The sequence below is a fragment of the Leptinotarsa decemlineata genome, unplaced genomic scaffold (assembly GCF_025532065.1).
Source record: "Leptinotarsa decemlineata unplaced genomic scaffold, Ldec_3_MD MMD2_tig00001393_RagTag_RagTag, whole genome shotgun sequence".
Classification (NCBI taxonomy): Eukaryota; Metazoa; Arthropoda; class Insecta; order Coleoptera; family Chrysomelidae; genus Leptinotarsa; species Leptinotarsa decemlineata.
In genome coordinates this window covers 11,157,315-11,180,554 of record NW_027412562.1, presented here as the reverse complement: position 1 = coordinate 11,180,554, position 23,240 = coordinate 11,157,315, and the positions used below count along the sequence as shown (strand labels likewise).

At 34.8% G+C, this 23,240-nt stretch overlaps 1 protein-coding gene across 2 annotated transcripts in view; it reads right to left on the bottom strand.

Annotated features, from left to right (window-relative positions):
- The window catches only part of LOC111511929 (synaptotagmin-15), a 475,338-nt gene that overhangs the window by 227,252 nt on the left and 224,846 nt on the right, over positions 1–23,240 (bottom strand). For both annotated transcript variants that reach the window (XM_074175994.1, XM_074175995.1), the window contains exon 3: positions 5,188–5,365. In XM_074175994.1, coding sequence (XP_074032095.1) covers positions 5,188–5,365 — 178 coding nt within the window. The remainder of the gene's footprint in view (positions 1–5,187; positions 5,366–23,240) is intronic.

The window sequence follows — 23,240 nt, the reverse complement described above, 5'->3', positions numbered from 1 at the left end:
TGGGGTATTGGAAAGTAAGTCTAATATTTTCAATTTTATTTTTCCTCTAATCTGTATTGTTGATGAGAAAAGGATTATCAACGCATCAATCTACTCAAGACTCTATAAAAATGTTAAACACCAAATAGTCTCAATAATTTCACGTTCAACCTATAATGAATAGGTATTTCCAGCCACAGATATTAGTACGGGTGCTAATAATTTTGTATCCCAACCACAGATTTTTATTTTCCTCTACGTCGGCATGTGTGGCCAGAAATCTGTGGATAACTTCACGCCAATTGAAATCACAACTACAAATCGAACACTGGAATGATACCTTATCATATATTGAAAAGCAAGAATCTTATGATACATTCATTATCAAATTGAAACGATACATATGCCTAGCAACTGAAGTTATTTATAATACATGGTAAACTGTATTGTAAAATGAAACCGTGGATTTCTGCTGGTCTTATAAACTCACTCATAACTAGGGACTATCTGAAAAGGAAGCTTTTGAATGAAGCCGAAATGAGATATAAAGGATATGGAAATCAACCAAATAACATGTTAAGGAAAACGAAACATCAATACTACATAAACAAACTGCAAGATGTCAATGGTAATTGCAAAGAGATGTGGTAAATAATTATTGATATTTCGAATACCACATCCCACAAAAACAATGTAGAAAATACAACCATCACCAACGAAAATGGTGATTGTATAACAAAGAACGAAGAAAAAGCTAATATATTTAACAAATTTCTCACTGACATGGGAAAAGAAATGGCTGCCAATATCGAAAAAATTGATTTACCAAATAACTTTTTGGAAGAACCCACAGTGGCACTCACATTATTTCTGGAACCAACCAATGAGAGCGAACTAATTTTACTTATTTCGATATTGAAAAACAAGTGTACGCCAGGATAAAATGGAATATCATCGAAACTTTAAAATCATCCATACTCAAATACTGAACCCACTTGTTCATGTAATAAACATATGCTTCAAAAACGGAACTATTCCACATCAGTGTAAAAATTCAAGAGTAACTCCTGTGTATAAAAGTGGCAAACATAATGTTATTAGTAATTATCGACCAATTTCGGTGATTAACAATTTCGCAAAATTATTCGAGCTGTCAGTAAAAAAAAATTAGTAGACTTTTTCAATAAACATCACGTGACAACTCAACAACAATTTGGATTTATAAATAACAAAAGTACTGAAAATGCCATACTAGATTTTGTTGAACAAAAAGTGAAAGCCTAGGAAACGTCGTCGAAATGCCACAGTGCAGTTTTTATTGACCTTGCAAAATCATTCGACACTGTGTCACATGACATACTACTGAGAAAACTCTTTGGATATGGCATACAGGGAAACGCTTTACAGTTGATGCGATGTTATTTATCACAGCGGACACAGAGTAAAAATCGCTATTGAAATCAGTAAGCAGTTGAATATGTTTGTTGATGTGCTTCAGGGAACAGTTTCGGGACCAATTCTGTTCGTTGCTTACATAATCAGTATTACACAGATCAGAGATTTTCAGGGGCACATAGTTTGCTATGCTGATGAGACAGCCTTAATATTAAAAGGTGAAACATGGCATGATCTTTAACATACTGCATAAATAGAACTGCAAAAAGTACTGATGTAGTTGAATGATAATTAACTCAGTTTGAATGTCAGAAAAAAACAAATTCGTGACTTTCTCACTGAATTCGAGTACTCAGCCAAGCAATATCGAATTGTATCTACATAAACATAGTTGCGCAAACCAGTTATTCTGTAATTGTCCCACTATTGAGAAAACAACATCAATGAATAGTTGGGTGTAGTTATTGACCACCATTTGAGATGGGATGAACAAGTGTCACATGTCATTGAAAGAATGAGACTTCTCATGCATAAATTTTACAACCTCCGAGACATGCTCTCAAGAAAAAACTTGCTAACAGTATATAACTCTCTGACAGAATCCATAATTCGATATTGTATTGTAGTATGGTACTTTCAACAATAAGCTGCATCACTTACAATCGGTACAAAACTCGCTACTGAAAATAATATTGAAAAAAAATTGGCGCTTCTCAACGGAAAAAACTTTACAAGGAAACTAATTCATTAACTTTAATATGGAAATTTTCAAACATTAACAGATATATAACTAATATACCCAGACCCACAAGATTCTCACAAAAACTCAAATATCCAAATACCAATTTACAGAAAGAGCCATACGCAGAAATTCGTCTTTTTCTGTATCTGAGAGATCCCACTAACTTTTCATGCTAAGAATTGAAATGCTAATACGGTCATCTATAGCTTTCAAAATACCGTCGGTAATTGACAGAAGAGCCGTGTTGGTACTATGCTGAGGTTTGAATCTTGATTGTACTTGTTAATACGATTTTCATTGACATAATTAATAATCTCATCTTCCGGTATCCATTCCACTACTTTAGAAAGACACGGGAGAACTGTAATTGGTCTCAGGTCAGAAAAAAATGTAGTTGAGTTACACTCAGCCAGAGGGATAACCAATCCATCCTTCCAAAATTTTGCAAATCGGCGACTGATAATGATAGAGTGAGGAAGGTGAAGTAGTTTATCAGAAAAGAGATTTTGAGATTGATCATTTTTAGGGATATCCTGTTTGAACCCATAGCATTGCTCTTGATGCGTCTGAGGAAACAAAGTCAGTTGGTAGTTACAAAACTCATTTAGATAACACAACACAACAAAGTTTTTGTTTCGGGGTTGAAATTAGATGATTTTAATGTATTTCCACGTGTTAAAACCGAAAGTGACCATAAAAATTATATATTAACTCTTGTTTTCAAGATATAGTATCATTATATTATATATATATATATATATATATATATATATATATATATATATATATATATATATATATATATATATATATATGTGAAGTTGATTTTTAAATTAATTTAAGTGCTGATCTGAAATGCCTCGAAAGTGTGTTAATTCTGTCGATAGCTTTTGCTATATATGTGGTGAAATAACATTTAAGGCTCAGAAACGTAAAATGACACCTATCGTTAAGACAGCCTATGAACATTATTTTAGTGTGAAAGTTGGGGACCAAGATAAATCATGGGCTCCTCATATATGTTGTAATCCTTGTTCCGTCATATTGCGAGAGTGGCTGAAAAATAAAAACCGGGCAATGGCTTTTGCAGTACCTATGGTTTGGCGTGAGCCTACCAATCATACAGACGACTGTTATTTCTGCTTAACTCCTCCCATTAAGCAAGGTTTATCTATGAAGAAAAGAGGAACGGTTAGATACCCCAATCTCCCATCTGCTCTTCGGCCTGTACCACACTCAGACAATTTGCCAGTCCCTTCTCCACCCCAAAACTATGAAATTTTAGAGGAAGGTGATGAAGACTGTTCAGAAGGAGCAACCCATCCTTCTACATCCTATGACCCTGATTTTGAGGTAAGCGATAGGTCTAGTGATCCGCACAGAATTAGTCAAGCAGAGTTGAGTGACCTTATAAGAGATCTTCGCTTGTCTAAGGAAAAGGCTGAGCTGTTAGAGTCAAGACTACAACAGTGGAATCTTTTAAAACATGATGTGAAAATATCTCAGTACAGACAGAATATCTCAGTACTTCTGCATAATGGAAATCAGCTACCCTCTATTCCTATAGGTTATGCAGTTCACATGAAGGAAATGTATATGAATATGAAAACACTTCTCCAATCAATCAAATATGAACAACACAAGTGGCACATCTGTGGTGATCTGAAAGTCATTGCTATACTCCTAGGAATGCAATTAGGGTTCACCAAGTACTGTTATTTTTTGTGTCTGTGGGACAGTCGGGATAGAAAATCTCACTATAAAAAAATGAACTGGCCTACACGAGACCTAAACCCTAATGAGAAAAATGTAGTTTACGAGCCTCTTGTAGATCCTAAGGATGTTCTCCTTCCCCCATTACATATTAAGTTGGGACTAATGAAAAACTTTGTGAAGGCCATGGACCAGGAAGGACAAGCTTTTAAGTACTTGAGAGCAAAGTTTCCCAGGTTGAGTGATGCTAAAGTCAAGGAAGGCATCTTTATTGGGCCTCAAATCCGTGAAATCGTAAATGATCCTGCTTTTGACATGATTTTAACAGGAAATGAAAAAAGAGCCTGGGAAGCCTTTAAGGGGGTTGTACATGGGTTTTTAGGTAACAAAAGAGATGATAACTTCACAGCATTGGTTAAAGAGCTTCTTCAAGCTTACCACCAACTTGTATGCAACATGTCCTTAAAAATTAATTTTCTTCACTCTCATCTTAATTTCTTCCCACAAAACTGTGGAGCTGTGAGTGACGAACATGGAGAAAGATTCCATCAAGACATTGCCTTAATGGAACAGAGATATCAGGGCCGTTGGAATGAAGCAATGCTTGCAGACTACTGCTGGTCTGTGTGTAGGGATGCTCCAGAAGTGTTTTATAAAAGACAAGCTAAACGACAGCGATCTTACAATGAATCGGATGGACTTAATTGAAATTTGGTGGTACAAACTTCTTTTATTTGTCAAAACACTAAGAATAATGTTTTTTTTTAATTAATTTTGTACTTAAAATATTTTAAAAGAAACATAACAATATTGTTTTATGTACTTTCACTTTTCACGTATAGTATAACTACTCTTTAAGATTAAGTACTGTGTATCTCAAAAACCAGAGCTAATAAAAATTTTTCATTGTTATTTTCGTTTTTATCACCCCAAAATTAGTGGAAATTGACTAATTTAGTGTAGGAAACATTCAAAAAATATTTTTTTGTTGTGTTGTGTAATTGATTAATTCCGATAATCAGGTGAATCTTGGGAAACAATTATGATACAAAATTACTTCATGGAAAACAGGTAATTTATGAAAAGTTTCAAAATGGTGAGTGAATACCTTTTTGTTGGTCGTTTATAAAAATATTATAATATTTACATTCATTAATTTTCGTCATTCATCTTATGTATGTAATACGTTGAAAAATTGTTCAAAAGAAAACTTTCAAAGTCTAGACAATTAGGTACAACCATTGTAGAAGAAATCTCCATAACATAGAATAATTTCCGGACTTATTTTTGCGATCAGGCAAATAATTTTTCCCATTCCTTTCTTACTGAACGAGCCAGACCATCTCTCAAATACTCACAGAAACTGTGGTGCAGACCCTGTTTGCCGAGAAGGATAAACGAGTATGCTAGACGATGTCTGCTCTTCGTCCTCGCCTTTCTGCCTGTTCCACCTCAGAAGAGCGTAGGCCACAATCAGGATTAGTATCAGCAAACCGCACGCCGCCCCAGCGGCTAATGAGTACGGGTAGACCAGATCTGCAAAGATAATTAATTGATGAATATTCATCGTTGAAAATTGCGCAATGGTCAGGAGGCATTGTGTTATTGTAGAATCGTTTCTCTCTTTTACCAAAATATTTATATCAATGCTTTTTTCTGTATTTTGGATGTATAACCTTCCACAATCTGGAAAATAAACGAAGAGGAATCAATAGATTGATATTGATTTAGCAAAGTTGAGTCTCTGAAAGATAGTCAAAAAACAGTAAAAAGCATCGTTTCTCTATTTTTCCAAAATATTTATATCAATGCTTTTTTCTGTATTTTGAGTGTATAACCTTCCACAATCTGGAAAATGAACGGGGGGAATCAAAATATTGATATTGATTCAGCGAAGAAATGTCTGAAAAAAGTCGAGAACATTCTTATCAAATATCGAAAAAACTGCGGAAACAACCATTTACCGTATCAGGACATTGGTAAACTTTGGCGAATCTACCGATAAAACCGCTCGTCTTTGAAGTGATATCTTCTTATGGGGGGGTAAATCGCTTTTTAACTAACATAGTGGCGCCAGTATGTCTGGCTTCCCTTCCTCTCACGTATACGTCAGCTGAAGGCAGGCTCCTCCTCTCGTCGGCAGACATTCAGTGTTTAATGTTCGTTAGACATACCTATACTGTTGACAATATTATGAAAATCTAACCAGCAAGCACGTAATATTTTTTAATTTTGTGAAGTGTGTCTTAAAATGATGATACTGATTTTGTGTATGTACATTATTAGTATCCTTATTTGATCCTATAAAAGTAACAATTGGCTTATGGTAGCTACAATATATGTAGATACCCAAAGTAATCAATAATTTTTTATTATCAAATAACCTTCCCTTACATTATTATGTTGATATACATAAAACGTAAGTTCAACTAAAATGATGGATGTAGCCGTTTCTATACTAGGAAATCATAATGAAGGAAAGACAATTGAAACTTTCTATGTTTCTTATCACTTTATTTGTAACTAAAGTTACTGCAGTTTCGTCCTATATGGACATTTTCAAACGTATACATTAAACTAACAATGGTTGATTACATTAGCCGTTATACAGCACCCTTGTAGGTAATAATAGAGGTACTGGGCTTGATTGAGTACCTGAATTTACATTTTACAATGCGGATATGCTAATTTGAGAACCGATGACTGAACTAAGTCAATTTGATCATTTAACAGGTTGCACCCGCAATGTTTATGCTTGTGAATTTCCAAGGATTCTAAATAAATGAGTTTGTAACCCTTCCTTTCATAGTGCAAAATTTCCGTATCATGTAGAATGGTTAGAAAACGTCAAATCATTTTTCCCTAGTCTGAAGGACCTTTCATATTCAGCATGCCGTTTCGAACACATTGTCCCACATAAACACTATTACACTCCGGACACTTAAGCTTATAAACTCCAGGTTTTTCCAATTTGTCCACCTTATTTTTGGCATTTAAAAGGAAAACAGATAACGTGGCATGTGGTCTAAATGCCACTTCCACATTGTGTTTTCTGAAAAAACCCGCAATTATCTCGGTTCTTTTTCCAAAATATGTTAGAGTTACCCATTTCTTGACTTCCAGATCAATATATCCTCAGGTCAAAGAACCAAAAATCAAGAAATGGGCGACTCTAACACATTTTGGAAAAAGAACAAAGTTCTTCAGTTTCTTCAGAAAAAACAATGTGGAAGTGGCATTCAGACTTTCAATGCCAAAGATAAGGTGGACAAGTTGGAGAAATCTGGAGTTTATAAGCTTAAGTGTCCGGAGTGTAATAGTGTTTATGTGGGACAGTGTGGTTGAACTTTTCAAAAACGGTATGCTGAACATGAAAGGTCCTTCAGACTAGGAAAAAATTATTGGACGATTTCAAACCATTCCTTGGCATGCAACCACAAGTTCCCGAATCTAAACGATATGGAAATTTAGCACTATGCAAGGAAGGGTTACAAATTCAATTATTTAGAATCCTTGGAAATTCACAATAAACATTGCAAGTGCAACCTGCACCCGCAAATCGATTTAGTTTACTCATCGGTTTTCAAATTAGCACCCGCATTGTAAATTGTAAATTCAGGTACTCAGTCAAGCCAAGTATCTCTGTTATAAATCAATCAATCAATCAAACATTTATTGAATCAGTGTTCATTTACAATCACATTAGGCAAACATCATCATAAAATACTGGCTGATACAACAGGTCAAACTATTATAGAAAAACAAATACAAAGCATAACTTAAATAAAAATAAAATCACTAAGCTACAATCAAATTATGATTATGACTCAAGGAGAAACTCATCCACAGAGTAGTATGCTTTTTGCAATAGAAAAACCTTAAGCTTCCTTTTAAAGACATTGATGTTTGAGGACTTAATGTCATTACTAAGCTTATTATATAGTTTAATCCCACAGCACATGGGGTGATTCTTCGATACTGTCAATCTACTATAAGGCTGATGAAGTTGAAGGTTATTTCTGGTGAAATGTTCATGGATTTGCTCATTTCTAGGAATAATTGAAATATTCTTTCTTATATATATCAGAGTTTGGTAGATATACAAACTAGGCATTGTTAATACACTATAACGAATGAATAATGGCCTGCAGTTTGCACTTCAAGATGCCCCAGCCAGAATTCTGATTACCTTTTTCTGAATAACAAACACTTCATCAGCTTTAGCTGATAAGCCCCACTGTTCAAGACCATAAGAAATCACTGACTGAATTAAACTGTGGTATACAAGCATGAGAACATCAAAAGAGACTGTTTGTTTCAACCTACGAAGTAAATATATATGTTTACTGAGCTTCAGTTTGACACTATCAACATGGAAACTCCAGGTAAGTTTATTATCAATATTAACACCCAAGAATTTAGTACAATTAACTTGATGTAAAGTTTCATTATTTAATCTTACCAAATAGCTTTTATCAATAGTTATATTTTTAGTAACAAAGTTGAGCATTTGAGATTTGGCAGAATTTAGCAGCAGACCATTTGTAGAACACCACTCCTCAATTTGATTAGTTACTTCATTAGCTTTGACAATTACTTCGGACATAGTTTCCGCAGATACCAAGATATTAGTGTCATCCGCAAAAATTATAATAATGGAAGCTTTCGAACAAAATTTCGGAAGATCGTTAATAAAAACCAAAAATAAAAGAGGTCCTAAAACAGAGCCTTGAGGTACCCCTCTTACTATACATTTACTTACAGAGTTAATTCCATTCACACAGACCAGCTGACTACGGCCAGTCAGGTAAGATCTAACCCAATTCAATGCAGGACCACGTATACCATAAAACTGCAATTTGTGTAGCAGTATGTCATGGTCAACGAGGTCAAAAGCTTTGCTCAAATCAAAAAATAACCCCAGAGTTTGCTGTTTGTTTTCCAAGATTTCCAACACATGTTTAATGAGTTGATCAATTGCGCCAACAGTGGATTTATTACTTCTATAAGCATTCTGACTAGAAGAAAATAATCTAAATGATTCAAAGTAATCATATAATCTTTGATAGAAACAGTATTCAATAATCTTAGAAAACTGACTAAGTAGCGATATAGGCCTGTAAGATGCACAGTCAGATCTCGAGCCCTTATTTTTATATATTGGCAAAACCTTTGACATTTTCAGTATATCAGGAAACCTCCCCTCTATGAAAGTGGAGTTAACTATATGAGTCAAAGGCTCAGAAATTACATTGGCAACTTTTTTTACAACAAGACCAGGAATTTCATCAATACTACCTACAGTAGTGCTATATAAGGGCAAATGTAATCAACCATTGTTAGTTTAATGTATAAGTTTGAAAATGTCCTTATAGGACGAAACTGCAGTAACGTTATTTACAAATAAAAGTGGTAAAACACATAGAAAGTTTCAATTCTCTTTTCTTCGTAAATAATAACCTAAGCTTTCCTCAAGTTGAACAATTTCAATATTAAATAGTTCAACTTAGATTCGTACAGGTTACTTCCGTCAGGCGCACAGGTTTTATTTGATGAAAAGACTTGAACGTGACTTGGAAAAATGAAGATGAAACTTTAGTTCCGGATAGATCAGGAGTATATGTATTGACTTGTGGTTCTATTGAGCTAAACGCGGATAATCTTTTCTCGAAGAGTAAAATAATATTGGAGAAGTACTTTATCGGAATGAATTCCACATTTGTAACCCATCATCTGACAAAGCGGCATGAGTTCAAACACGACTTTGAATCAGTACATCCCTCAGAGAAATGTATGAAACACAATTTTAAGGGATGTTTTACCTTTTCTCAATCTGCGTTATGTTGATGACACTTTCTCGACCTGAAAAATCAATTCAGAATGGAATGAGAAACCTAAGGGACTCTAGCCAGACAGGTACGTGAACAAAAACTCTAACCACCAGCTACAACACAAAAGAGCGGGGTAATTAAAACGTTGGTTGAGGTAGCACGACGTATTTGTGAGTCGTCCTGAGGAACTAAGTCAATCACCTGAAAAATGCCTTCAAAAGGAATGGGTACAGCGAAGGAGAATTCAAGCGGACCATAAGACCCAAGAGAAAGAACATCAATATAACCGTAGCTAGACTGGTCGAAGGAAAAGCTTTTGTTTTCTGTGTTGAAAATGTTACAGACCAAACTGAAAAAATCTCAGAGAAACACGACGTGAAACCAATATTTGGGCCAACAAAAACCATCAGACAAAGTCTAAGGTCAGCTGAAGAACCCAAAGAAACTTTACCACCACCAGGGGTATATTGGATTTCTTCTAGCTTCGGATCGGTCTACATTGAACCACGAAAAGAAGTGTAGGTACCCGTCTCTCTGAACACCAGAGTAATTAAAACTAATGAATACAGTTTATTGTATGATTTTCACTATGAAGGGTTTTACAAAAACGGAGACACGTGTTTCGCTATACAATAGCTTCCTCAAGCTTCTGCACTTCATAGTTAACAGTACAAATATAGGAAAAGCAGATATAATAATCGTATAGATATATTTTACCCAAAGATGCATGAATTAACAACTGAACTTGACGAATTAACCAGCACCCCTTTTCCGATCTGGATATAAACAACTAAATGAATAACAATGCTCTCGTCTGGCTCGCTCGAGTTGACTGACTAATTCCCATCCAATCTCTCGGGCCCCGCGTTTTTCGGGTACCGCGGTTTTTTCCACCCATGTCGATATTGGTTTCTTACACAAAGTAAATGGATTTTATCACTCGCGAACATGAGTAATTTGCGTTTATACCTACGCATGTTTTTATGTGCCTGAAAATATATTTCTTCCTGAATGAACCTTTATCAAACGCTGAATGAGATACATCGAGTGAGTTCAAAATTGAATACATTCACGCCTAAGGCAAGTAGCAAATTCCACTCTGTCAGTTTTACTTTGTAGCGTGGGCCTTTTAATCAACATGTTTAGGGATTATTCAGCTTCTATCGTTTGAAACGCTATACTATTTTACGTTGAACTGTTTTGTTTGAAGTTTTACTGCCAATAGAAGGTTATTTTGACACAATATTTTTTTGGAATTGTATTTTTGTATTCAGTTTTTGGCGAACATCTAGTTTTTTTTCTAGGAGTGCCAGTTCTCCAAATCTTCCACCAATATTCACTATCATTAGAATGAAGAAACCAAAACAGTGGTGTTTTCAATAAATTTCGTAACAAAATGATTGTCGTGGAAAACTACTTTCCTGGCTAGTCCTCGATGGCATCCGACTTCATCTATATGATAATCATAATACTCTCGAGTATCATGCCGGCTTCTAGGCTGTCATTTTTGACTCATTGCGCCTGCTCACAGCACATGCTTCTTGGACCCATTGATCACTTACCCCACGGTGTAGTGAGTGGTCATTGGTTGATAGTGCTGGTGTGCCCTACCGACTGGGTCAGAGTTTTGGGGACTAGCTTACCCTTCGGGGAAAGAATAATAATGACGACAGACCGGTGTTGTACTACGCTACGGAGAATATTAAATCTGTTGTGGTGAATGAGAAGTGCCAAATTTATGGAAGTATGAAGTTCGATCATCACAATCTTTCCACACACAATTCAATAGCGTAAATTTCCCCTTGAAATTGAATCGCATAGGTTCCTTGGCAGGTTTATATCTTTGTCCTGGGTCTGCAACTGAAAACGCCTACCCCAGAACCGAAACGTGTTTTTTATCCATCTGTAAACCAACATCTATCTACTCTTAATATTTCCTTCTCCCGGAGTATCCTGTCCTCTCTACTCGGGAACAGTACCAAAGTTTACCGAATACTATAAGTTGGTTCACTCCAAGGAATTCGTTTGTCGGTACGGCTCAGGATTGCATTTTTTGCGATTTCCATAAATCATATCGCCGACAGACGATGTCTGGAAGCCGCCGGCCGCATGACAGTTATACGAGGGCAGTTCCTATTCGCGATATCTACAGGGGACGTTCCGAAGTTGAAACTTCGCTTGCTCGGTTGTATCAGACAGATAAACAAAGATACGAAAGTAGTTGTTTGTCAATCAACTTCTAGAAACATGATAGATAAACTCATGAATAAATGATCTAAGAAACAGATCAGAGTGATTTACTGATGAAATGATAAACATACATTCAGAAAAACATGTTTTATTAACAAAAATAATACAATTATATAATGTTATATGTTTATAAATGATTTAAAATATTCAATTTTACATTGCATGATTTATGTTTCCTAACAATCTTCATGTCCTGGTTCATGAATTTTAAAGTAAAGTATATCCGAACTCTTGTATATAAAGATATATAATAATCGAAGAGGAATTTTTGACATGGATGTGAGAAAAGAATTTTCGAATATTTTGTTTTCAAATACTGTCCAATTCCCTTCTCACTGCCGATTTTATCAAAATTTTCAATGAATATGTTTTCCATCTCTATTACATGGTCAACAATATCTCTTGATGGGAACTTGGGAAGCCAACGTGACTTTCATTTTTTGAAAATTATTTCGATAAATGTGGTCATTATTAAGTTTAAGAGCCAATTTATATTGTTTAGTTCTATCATAATTATACATTGTTTCTATGTAATGTTTTCTTGTTTCTCCACCCTGAAGTAAAAACTGATAGGAAAACAAATTGTTTCGTGTCGACTTCAGTAAGTGCGGGATATCAAACAAATATACAAGTTTATGATCGTCTATCAGAAATATGGGATTTTCGTCTGTAACATTCAAAGTTTTCACCAACTTCTGAAAATTTGAACCCTGATCGGAAACCACCCCCATGATATTTAGGCCTATACTTTTGCATCTTCGTACCGTTTTGAACAAAATATCTTTCAAATCATCAGAAGTTGCTGATGTCTTATAGAAAAAGTATGCAAGTGGTATTTTCCAATTGCTTGCCAAACCTCTGACCATTACTGTTAGAGCACTACTTGCTATGTCAGTAGAGGTCCCATTCAAACTTGTTTGGAAACCTACTATTTTGTCTCTGGAAATATCATAATAAAGATGAGATTTCAAAGATATTTCGTCTAGGCATAAAATACAATATCTTTCTTTCTCCTTCATGAGCCCAATCCTGAATTCAATAACACGAAAAATAAAATCGTTGAAGCCTGGTTCAACAATCCAATTTTTCGTGAAACGATGAAGTGTACTTTTTGACGGTAATCTACAAATTGTTGAAAATTTTTTGTATGCTTTCGGACCAAGAAAATAAACAGTCAATGCAAACTGTTTGAATTCGTCACTATACCTGGACCCTTTTGGTGCTTTATTTATCAAAGAAAGCTGTGCTTTCAAGAGCTTACAATATTGCTCAGGATATTTTCGATCCAGAAACTTGAAAACATCATCCAGAGTAATTCCGGTTTCGTCCAGTGCTCTTTTTGATGTTGAAGCTACTGTTTTCTCTAGTGATACAATTTTTTTTCGTAATGCCACTTTTCTTGGAGTTCCCGAAGAGAGTTTAGCAGATGTTTGGCTGCATTCATCTAAAAGAAAGATGTACGTACTTTCAATAATTGTTTTCTTGTCATCGTTTTTTTTTTCCGAAGCATATAAAAATAGATCAGGTAAGTATATAATATAACGAAAAGGTATTTCGCCTCGTGATCCTAATTGATCCGTTTGAACCTGAGCATCAATGTAAATAAAATCCTTGCTAGTACCGGCAATGGCATCATCATCTGGAAGGTTTAAACAACAAAATTGATATTGTAAATTTCATATGTTAAAAAGTGGAATAAGATTTTTTCATCATTTGAATCTATAAACTTCACTGAACCAACCTTTCTGAGAACCATCTTGAGGCAGACGCAATGAAGGAACATCATAGCTATGAATACGAGAATTCACAATATCATCGGCTCTAAAATGTAAGCTGCAAATTTTAATTCTATTGTGACTCTGCTCTGGGGTAAGAGTTGCATATCTATGATTCCCAATGAAGCCTAATACATTTTTCCAACGTTGACACCTAAAAAAAATTCAAGTATATCAATCGATAAACTGAACATTTTGAAAAAAGATTGAAATGAGTTTGGATTGGCAAATGCCGGCGGTATATTTCGTTATGAATAATTTTATACAACAAAACCATAAAAGGTATAGATAGGTAAAATAAAAATTAATGGTGAATATATTGAATGCATACCTTTCACTGTACTTTGGGCAGCGGAAAAACGAAATACCTGGGCTTCCCACCGTACTCAGACAACCATCCACTGAGCAATACGTCGACATTTTCACAAAATAAATATTTCGAACTCCGAACGAACACAACACTATCACAATACCAAAGTTAACCGATTCTGTAGTCTTTGACAATACCAAACAATACGGACAACCTTTATATCTCGTGTGCCGACGAGAACTGGTAACTTCAAGCGACACACTGTACTACCTCGGCTGGTAATTACCCGCTGTCGCTAGCGGGCGGCGAGATTTCTCAGATGTCGAAAAATGAGCGAGTGACACGTCTTATAGTATTCTGTAGTCTTTGACAGTACTTCATGAGGCAGTTCGTAGTTGTCAGTTGGAGGCATGAGGATTTATAGGTCAATCAAGCGTTTTTTCCTTTTCCCTCCTCTTTTGGCTCCACCAGTTTAGCGGGAGTTGACAGGGAATTTCACGAATATATATATATATATATATATATATATATATATATATATATATATATATATATATATATATATATATATATATATATATATATATATATATATATATATATATATATATATATATATATATAGCCATGCCAAATTCTTGTTGATAGAAATGATCTCCATATTGAAAATGAGTTTTGTCTGTACATCTTACAATTTGAAGAGTCATATCAACAGGAACATTCGTGAACTTTATTTCAAACTTATTTCTTGAGGATCCGACTAATGTAGATTTCGATTCTATGTACATTCTTGAAAATACTGATGAGAAAGTAGATTTATTCAATTAACTTTGCAAAACAGTCACCTATAAGAACTGTGAGAATTTTGAAACAAAAGGTTTTTTCGCTCACTGATAATTTGAGGTTCATGTTGAAACTCAGGCTTCATTATAAAAATTTCGATTTACTTGCTCACTACTCAGTATATTGACCATTTTGAAGGCTATACACTTTTCTCAATATGAAGAAAAAATTGGGTAACTTTGTAGTAGGTGTAGAACAGGTGAGCTTCAAGTTCATCCCGATAACATTATCAGTTACTTGTATTCATTGATATTGCCTATCAAAAAGTGCTGAGAATTTTACATCACAGCTATCCTAACTTTTCGGAAACCAAAATATGGCTCCATCTTTAGAAATAATTTCGCAGTATTCTCTTCTGAGAGATCATGAAAGATTAGGAGTCCCAAAATAGTCTATAAAAATCTGCTTCCCACACAAAAATAGAATCTGCAATATATTAAATATTTTGAATGAAAACTTCATTATTTCATCTCTCCCAGCCTTTTCGCGAAATACTACCCGATGAATGTCCGCCGTATAACAACTAATTCTCTACCTGAATTTTATTAGTTCGGACTTCCATTGCTAAATCTTAATATTCGGAATCTACGAAATAACAAATAACTAAAATGAAACAACTGAATTATGCAAGATACAAAATGGAAATGAACACATAGTAAAAAATAACTGAAAAAAAAGAAAGAGTTAAAATAAGCAAACCAAGTTTTTTCACGACGTTTTGATTGTTAATATCTACAATCGTCTTCAGGGGATGACTGGGCTATCCCTCCGAGAGACTATTTATAGGTCATTCTAGCGCTTTTTCCTATCCCCTTTTGACTTCACCAGTTTAGCGGGAGTTGACCGTTATCCGCTTGATTATTGGTTCCATATGTTATGTATCTCTACGCTAGCTTGGTTGAATGTGTCGCTGTACAACATATATGCAGCTTCTCTGGACTTCCTCTTGAATCAGTGTTCCTCCTTGTGGATTATTTCATTATGGGACCACTTGATGTTATGTTAATGAGACCAAACATCCTCTGCTATTATGATGATGTTATGCTCTGATATCGGGAATAACACGGTCAACTCCCGCTAAACTGGTGGAGCCAAAAGAGGAAAGAGGGGGGAAAAGGAAAAAGCGCTTGAGTGACCTATGAATAGTCATATCTCGGAAGAATAGTCCAGTCATCAGCTGAAGATGAATATGGATTCTAACAATCGAAACGTTGTGAAGTAACTTGGTTTCGAATCTTGTTCGATTTATTTTCATTTTCTTATTCTTTTTATTTTTCAATTCTGTTTACTCAGTGGTCATTTCCATTTTCATTTTGTATCTTGATTATTTTTTTTTTATTGTATTGCACGTTTCATAGTTTAATATAACTGATTCTTCGGCTATTCATTTTAATTTCATTTGTTCTTTCATAGATTTCGAATCATAGTTCACCATGAATCATTGCCAACCACTTTTAAAAAAACGTAATTTTCTATCTACGTCGGACATTACATCCAACAGTTTCGTTACAAAGAAAATGCATGCATAAAATGCTTTACACTGGCCTGTGAAAAAAAATCAACAGAAGCGATCATAGAAAACATCAGTAAAATGAAAATAATACTCGGTTCTATTTTACTCGTCTCGGTTGGAAATGAGAGGCCGAATGAATATTCCATCACATCATTTCACAAAGGATATAACACGAAAAAATAAAAAAACTTCTCAGAAATTCTGCTATTGAAACCTTTCCCGTGCGACCGATATTATGCGGTCTGGAGAATCTCATAAATTGAACTTTCAAGTCATTGCTCTGGGAGAGAAAAATCACGTCTGTCTTTTAAAATAACGGTTACTTCAAAGAAATATCTGAATTTTATGTTGGAAAGTGAGGTCATGCTCGAAGAAAATTTATATATGAACTGAGTATAAATATACAAAGCGGGCCATTTGAAACTGTCGTGGAAAAATTTTTCGTAAAATTCATACGCACCCCATGTCGCCCCCATGTCTTCGACATGCGGGCAAATTTTGACTTAAACCCATTGTGAAACCTCAACTGTTTAAAATTTATGGGTCATGGGATACTCATATTCAATAGGATGGTAAACAGAGTGAAAATGAAATTTAATAATTATATTTAAAAAATAATAAATGGAGAAATTGAGTTTCTTGAGTACGAGTATGAAACCAACTGCATCCTGACAGACATCTTTTTGATAAAATTGTTCGCGAACTGATAGCACCGTTTCATGAAACTGAATTTATCCAAAATGAGAACAGGTAACGTAAATGACATGAGTTTCAATAAAAAATGTTTGAGGCTTGATCAACGAAATAACGAAGTTATATCAAGATTTTAATAACAGAGATTGAATATACAGGGTATTTCAAATTCGATTCTCACCATTGGGATCTCGGAAACTATGAGAAATGCGAGGATGGTAAAATTGGGGCAAAGTTGCGCGTTTACCTTACTAACAATATACCGTTGAGAAAGTTATGAAATTCCGTTATGAATATATATATATATATATATATATATATATATATATATATATATATATATATATATATATATATATATATATTATCAAGGTGTGCTGTTACGTGTTCAGAAATTTGTTGACCTTGCTCAACTCACTTCTTACTATAATGGTAAAATGGTATTCGTTATGTGTTCAGAAATAGATTAGTCCATAAACCCTCTACTACCTACTATTTAAACGTTGTTGAGTTTTACCTGCGTTCTTCTTCTTCTTAGTTGACCTCATCTCCCCGTTAAGGTATTGAATATGAAATCTGAAGTTTTCACGGATAGGAATATGCTGAACTGGTTTTTCCGGGTGTTTGATCCGTGTATGTGATATTATCTCTAATTTCACCGACGTTTCGACAAAATCTCATTTGTCATTATCAAGGTGTGCTGTTACGTGTTCAGAAATTTGTTGACCTTGCTCAACTCACTTCTTACTATAATGGTAAAATGGTATTCGTTATGTGTTCAGAAATAGATTAGTCCATAAACCCTCTACTACCTACTATTTAAACGTTGTTGAGTTTTACCTGCGTTCTTCTTCTTCTTAGTTGACCTCATCTCCCCGTTAAGGTATTGAATATGGAATCTGAAGTTTTCACGGATAGGAATATGCTGAACTGGTTTTTCCGGGTATTTGATCCGTGTATGTGATATTATCTCTAATTTCACCGACGTTTCGACAAAATCTCATTTGTCATTATCAAGGTGTGCTGTTACGTGTTCAGAAATTTGTTGACCTTGCTCAACTCACTTCTTACTATAATGGTAAAATGGTATTCGTTATGTGTTCAGAAATAGATTAGTCCATAAACCCTCTACTACCTACTATTTAAACGTTGTTGAGTTTTACCTGCGTTCTTCTTCTTCTTAGTTGACCTCATCTCCCCGTTAAGGTATTGAATATGAAATCTGAAGTTTTCACGGATAGGAATATGCTGAACTGGTTTTTCCGGGTATTTGATCCGTGTATGTGATATTATCTCTAATTTCACCGACGTTTCGACAAAATCTCATTTGTCATTATCAAGGTGTGCTGTTACGTGTTTAGAAATTTGTTGACCTTGCTCAACTCACTTCTTACTATAATGATAAAATGGTATTCGTTATGTGTTCAGAAATAGATTAGTCCATAAACCCTCTACTACCTACTATTTAAACGTTGTTGAGTTTTACCTGCGTTCTTCTTCTTCTTAGTTGACCTCATCTCCCCGTTAAGGTATTGAATATGAAATCTGAAGTTTTCACGGATAGGAATATGCTGAACTGGTTTTTCCGGGTATTTGATCCGTGTATGTGATATTATCTCTAATTTCACCGACGTTTCGACAAAATCTCATTTGTCATTATCAAGGTGTACTGTTACGTGTTCAGAAATTTGTTGACCTTGCTCAACTCACTTCTTACTATAATGGTAAAATGGTATTCGTTATGTGTTCAGAAATAGATTAGTCCATAAACCCTCTACTACCTACTATTTAAACGTTGTTGAGTTTTACCTGCGTTCTTCTTCTTCTTAGTTGACCTCATCTCCCCGTTAAGGTATTGAATATGGAATCTGAAGTTTTCACGGATAGGAATATGCTGAACTGGTTTTTCCGGGTATTTGATCCGTGTATGTGATATTATCTCTAATTTCACCGACGTTTCGACAAAATCTCATTTGTCATTATCAAGGTGTGCTGTTACGTGTTCAGAAATTTGTTGACCTTGCTCAACTCGTAGCAGCACACCTTGATAATGACAAATGAGATTTTGTCGAAACGTCGGTGAAATTAGAGATAATATCACATACACGGATCAAATACCCGGAAAAACCAGTTCAGCATATTCCTATCCGTGAAAACTTCAGATTTCATATTCAATACCTTAACGGGGAGATGAAGTCAACTAAGAAGAAGAAGAACGCAGGTAAAACTCAACAACGTTTAAATAGTAGGTAGTAGAGGGTTTATGGACTAATCTATTTCTGAACACATAACGAATACCATTTCACCATTATAGTAAGAAGTGAGTTGAGCAAGGTCAACAAATTTCTGAACACGTAACAGATTTTGTCGAAACGTCGGTGAAATTAGAGATAATATCACATACACGGATCAAATACCCGGAAAAACCAGTTCAGCATATATATACATATATATATATATATATATATATATATATATATATATATATATATATATATATATATATATATATATATATATATATATATACATATAGGCAATACAGATAGGCAACACTTGTTTGCTGAAAATAGGAATTAACACATACGCACGGAGTCAACAACAGGAGCCAACCACATTTGTGGTTCCAGTTAGAAGACATACAATTCCCAGGCTACATCTAACATGACCATGTAGGCAGCTATAGCTACCTTTGTGACATACGGGGCCAGGATATAAACAAAGATATAGATGCTATCGAGTGTGTATGATATAAATCAAAAATGAAACAATTTGTATTTCCTTTATTCGGCAAACAAGTGTTGCCCATCTTTGCATTTGGCTACACCGTGCTGATGAAGCCAATAGCCAGAAACACGTGAGCGCGGTTTGCCCCTTTTTTGGATTGTTGTGTCCACCCCGGGGCCTCAACCTTCCTACTATCCAGGTATCATGAGTTCTCTCTGAGGTCTCAATCTGCCTACTCCTTAGATTGAACAGTTCAATCAAAGATGTTGATATATTCTTCTTATTTTCAAGACCTACTATGACCTGCTCAATGGATCGAAATTTCGAGGACACTTCAAAGGAAAAGTGAAGTAGCCATTTAAATGGGAAACACATGAAATATTCAAACACGAAGTTTCATTATCGTAATAGGTACAGATAGATGTTCAACCAAAAATCAAAAGTTGAAAATGTTTCATCCATAACTTTTGATTTTTTGGTATAATAAATACCCTGTTATATGCTATTTTAAACATTTGTCTAAACCTGGTGGCAGATTTTGGAAACATTCTCATTATTTCATTTCATACGGCATATTCATATGATTAGATCAACTGGCCAGGCACTGTGACGATCCCGCTGTATATATGGTTGGATAGATGTTATTTCGAGCGGTCACTTTATAAGTTTAACAAAATTTAAACTTTATACAGCAGGTCGCACAGATCTTAAATATGGGTGGGACGTGTCTCTTGGTTAGGAATAGAAAACGTTTTTTTTTGTAGTTTAATATATTCAGCTATATTATGCGTTTACATTGATGCACAATCTAAGAGAACACAACTTCGATCAGTACATGAGGCATGAGACATTTCACATGAGTATCAGTTATAGCAAATTACAATTCTGTTTCTTGGGCATGTGTTTGTAATATTCTTGTGATTGACGCCATAAAGTATGATTTGTTATGAACGACTTCTGGTAGTTCCCCGTAACATTTATTTGTTCTTCGGATATCAACATTTACAAGGCATAACGTACAGTACTTCTCCATTTATTTTACTCACCAGGCCTAATTTTTGTTGCAAGAAATCAACTATTGCGTTAGGGGAAAATGAAGCCATTGCTAAACGATTTTTTCATATTTCTCTTCTCAAAAGACGTCGCCGTTATACTGTTTCAGACTATAATTCTTCTAGGTTTCGCTTAAAAGATTGTTCCATATAAAGAAGCTGTGTATTGACGTATGTGATTGAATCTGCATCACCTTGTGATTCCTGTTTTCTCCATTTCGACTAAAATACGACTATGACTATGACTAAAATGACTAAAATACGAGGGTGTTCTGTAAGGTACATTCTCCGTTCGCAAATTGATTCTGGATTGAATAATTACAACGCAAATATTTTTGCATGACCTTCCACTACCAAAAATTTCTTGATTGGTCGCTGTGTTTTTTTGCAACAATTGTCGCTTGTCCTTCATACAACAGTCTGAAAAGTTGATATTCCTGCTGATTGATGGGTTCCCATAAAGTTTAGCCTATTATCGGATCTAGACAATATGTTTCTAAATAATTACACGAGACTCCATCCTGTAGAATAATCTCGTTAGTTTCAAAATGGGCCAAGGCTGAGTAATCATGTAATGTGATGTGTACACTGGCTATTACGACCACATTATTCCATTCTTCTCCTCAAACATCATAAGTGACCCCTTTGCAGCTTCCATCTTTATTCAATTCTCCTGCTAATGTGACGGAAACGGTATGCGTGCTGTTTTTTTTTCTTTTAATTTTATTATTTGATTGACGAATCCACGATATTCTAGAAAATTGTGCATCTTTTTGAATTCTTCTCTACCTAATTGATCTACATATTCCAACATTCCACCCCTTACGGGGCTACAATGAGACCATGTACCGCAATTATAAATTTGCCTGGTTGTTTGTAAAAGACAAGTTTTAACGTGAACCTTTTGTATTCTAGATCTTTCTAAAACTTTTGCTTCTATATTTTGTGAAGTATAGCCGGATGATGGGTCAGGACATTGCAGTTATATATGTCATAGGGTTTCGAGAATCATATGCTATAAAGGCTGTAATTCTTCCAAGCTGGAAGAAGGATAAGTTGAAAACTTCAATACCTGAAGAAACTGTCCCAGTCCTCATTTGATTTATTTTTGTTGTTGTTAAATTTTCTAAAATTAAAAACACGTTTTCCACTTTTGATTTGTTCATTTTAATTAAACTAGTGACGACTCATTGAATAGTTACTTCATCTTTTTTGTAAAGTTCATAGACTTCCATACAGGGTCGGTAAGAAAATGATGGATTTGGAAATTGGACTGAAACTTGAAAACTGAATGTTCGAAATATGCCCAAATCCAATGGGATATCCACTTTTCCGAAAAATGCCTGATGATCCTTCTCGAAATTTCGACCCATTTTGCAGGTCGTAGTGAGCCTTGAAAATGAGAATAATTCATATTTGTCAACAAATTTGGATAGAGCTCGTCGAGTACCATAATTTGAAATTGTCATTTGAAATCGCATACACGGTTTGAAATCGCACACACAGTATATATATGGAACATTTGAAAAATATTTCGTTGAGACTCACCAGAACGGTCCCAAATTTTTGAGGAGGCATGTTGACGATATCTCTGCAATAGAGATTGAACAAGATGGTCAACTTTCTTTTCTTGCCGTAATGTTGAAGAGGTCATCAGATCAATTTGATACAAATGTTTATCGAAAGAAAACAAATACAAATAGATATCTTTTCTACACATTAAATGCAAGTGCCAAAAATGGTATAATAAATTGTCTTGATAACAAAGCAAAAACGATATGTAATTCAACTCAAAACTTTATTTAAGAAATATCATTAATAAAATCTGTTCTACAAGAACAGTTCGTGACAATGATCAACGAGGTGGCCGCAGAAGACTCCTTCATAAATTCAACGATAAATGCAATAGAAAATTAACAGTGTATTAAAAACCAAATTACCCTACAAACATCATCACTAATTCGACAATATCCAACTCAAAAATGATCGACTCAACATCCACCGACACCAGTCACAACTAACGTTATATCTTACATTCCAGGATATTCCATTTTGAAAAGAATTGGAAGGAGAAATGATGTTAGAACTTCTTACAAAACAAAAAATACACTGAGATCTATACTCAAACATACAAAACCCAATAATACTGAAGAAACAACAAAAATTGCATTTTTGTGATAAAAGTTATATTGGCGAAACTTCGAGACCATTGTGAAAAACACATTCTGAAATCAGACGGTGGACATCGAGTGAAATAGAACAAGACCAGAATGATTGCCAATGAACCTCTATCTAAGAGACGTAAAGAAGAATCAGAGTATATTCTCATATTTGGAAAGAAGTGTATTTAACACTCCCTTAAAAATAGATCGTACTTGGCTACCCGTCTTGAAGAAAAATATTGATAGTGGCGATAT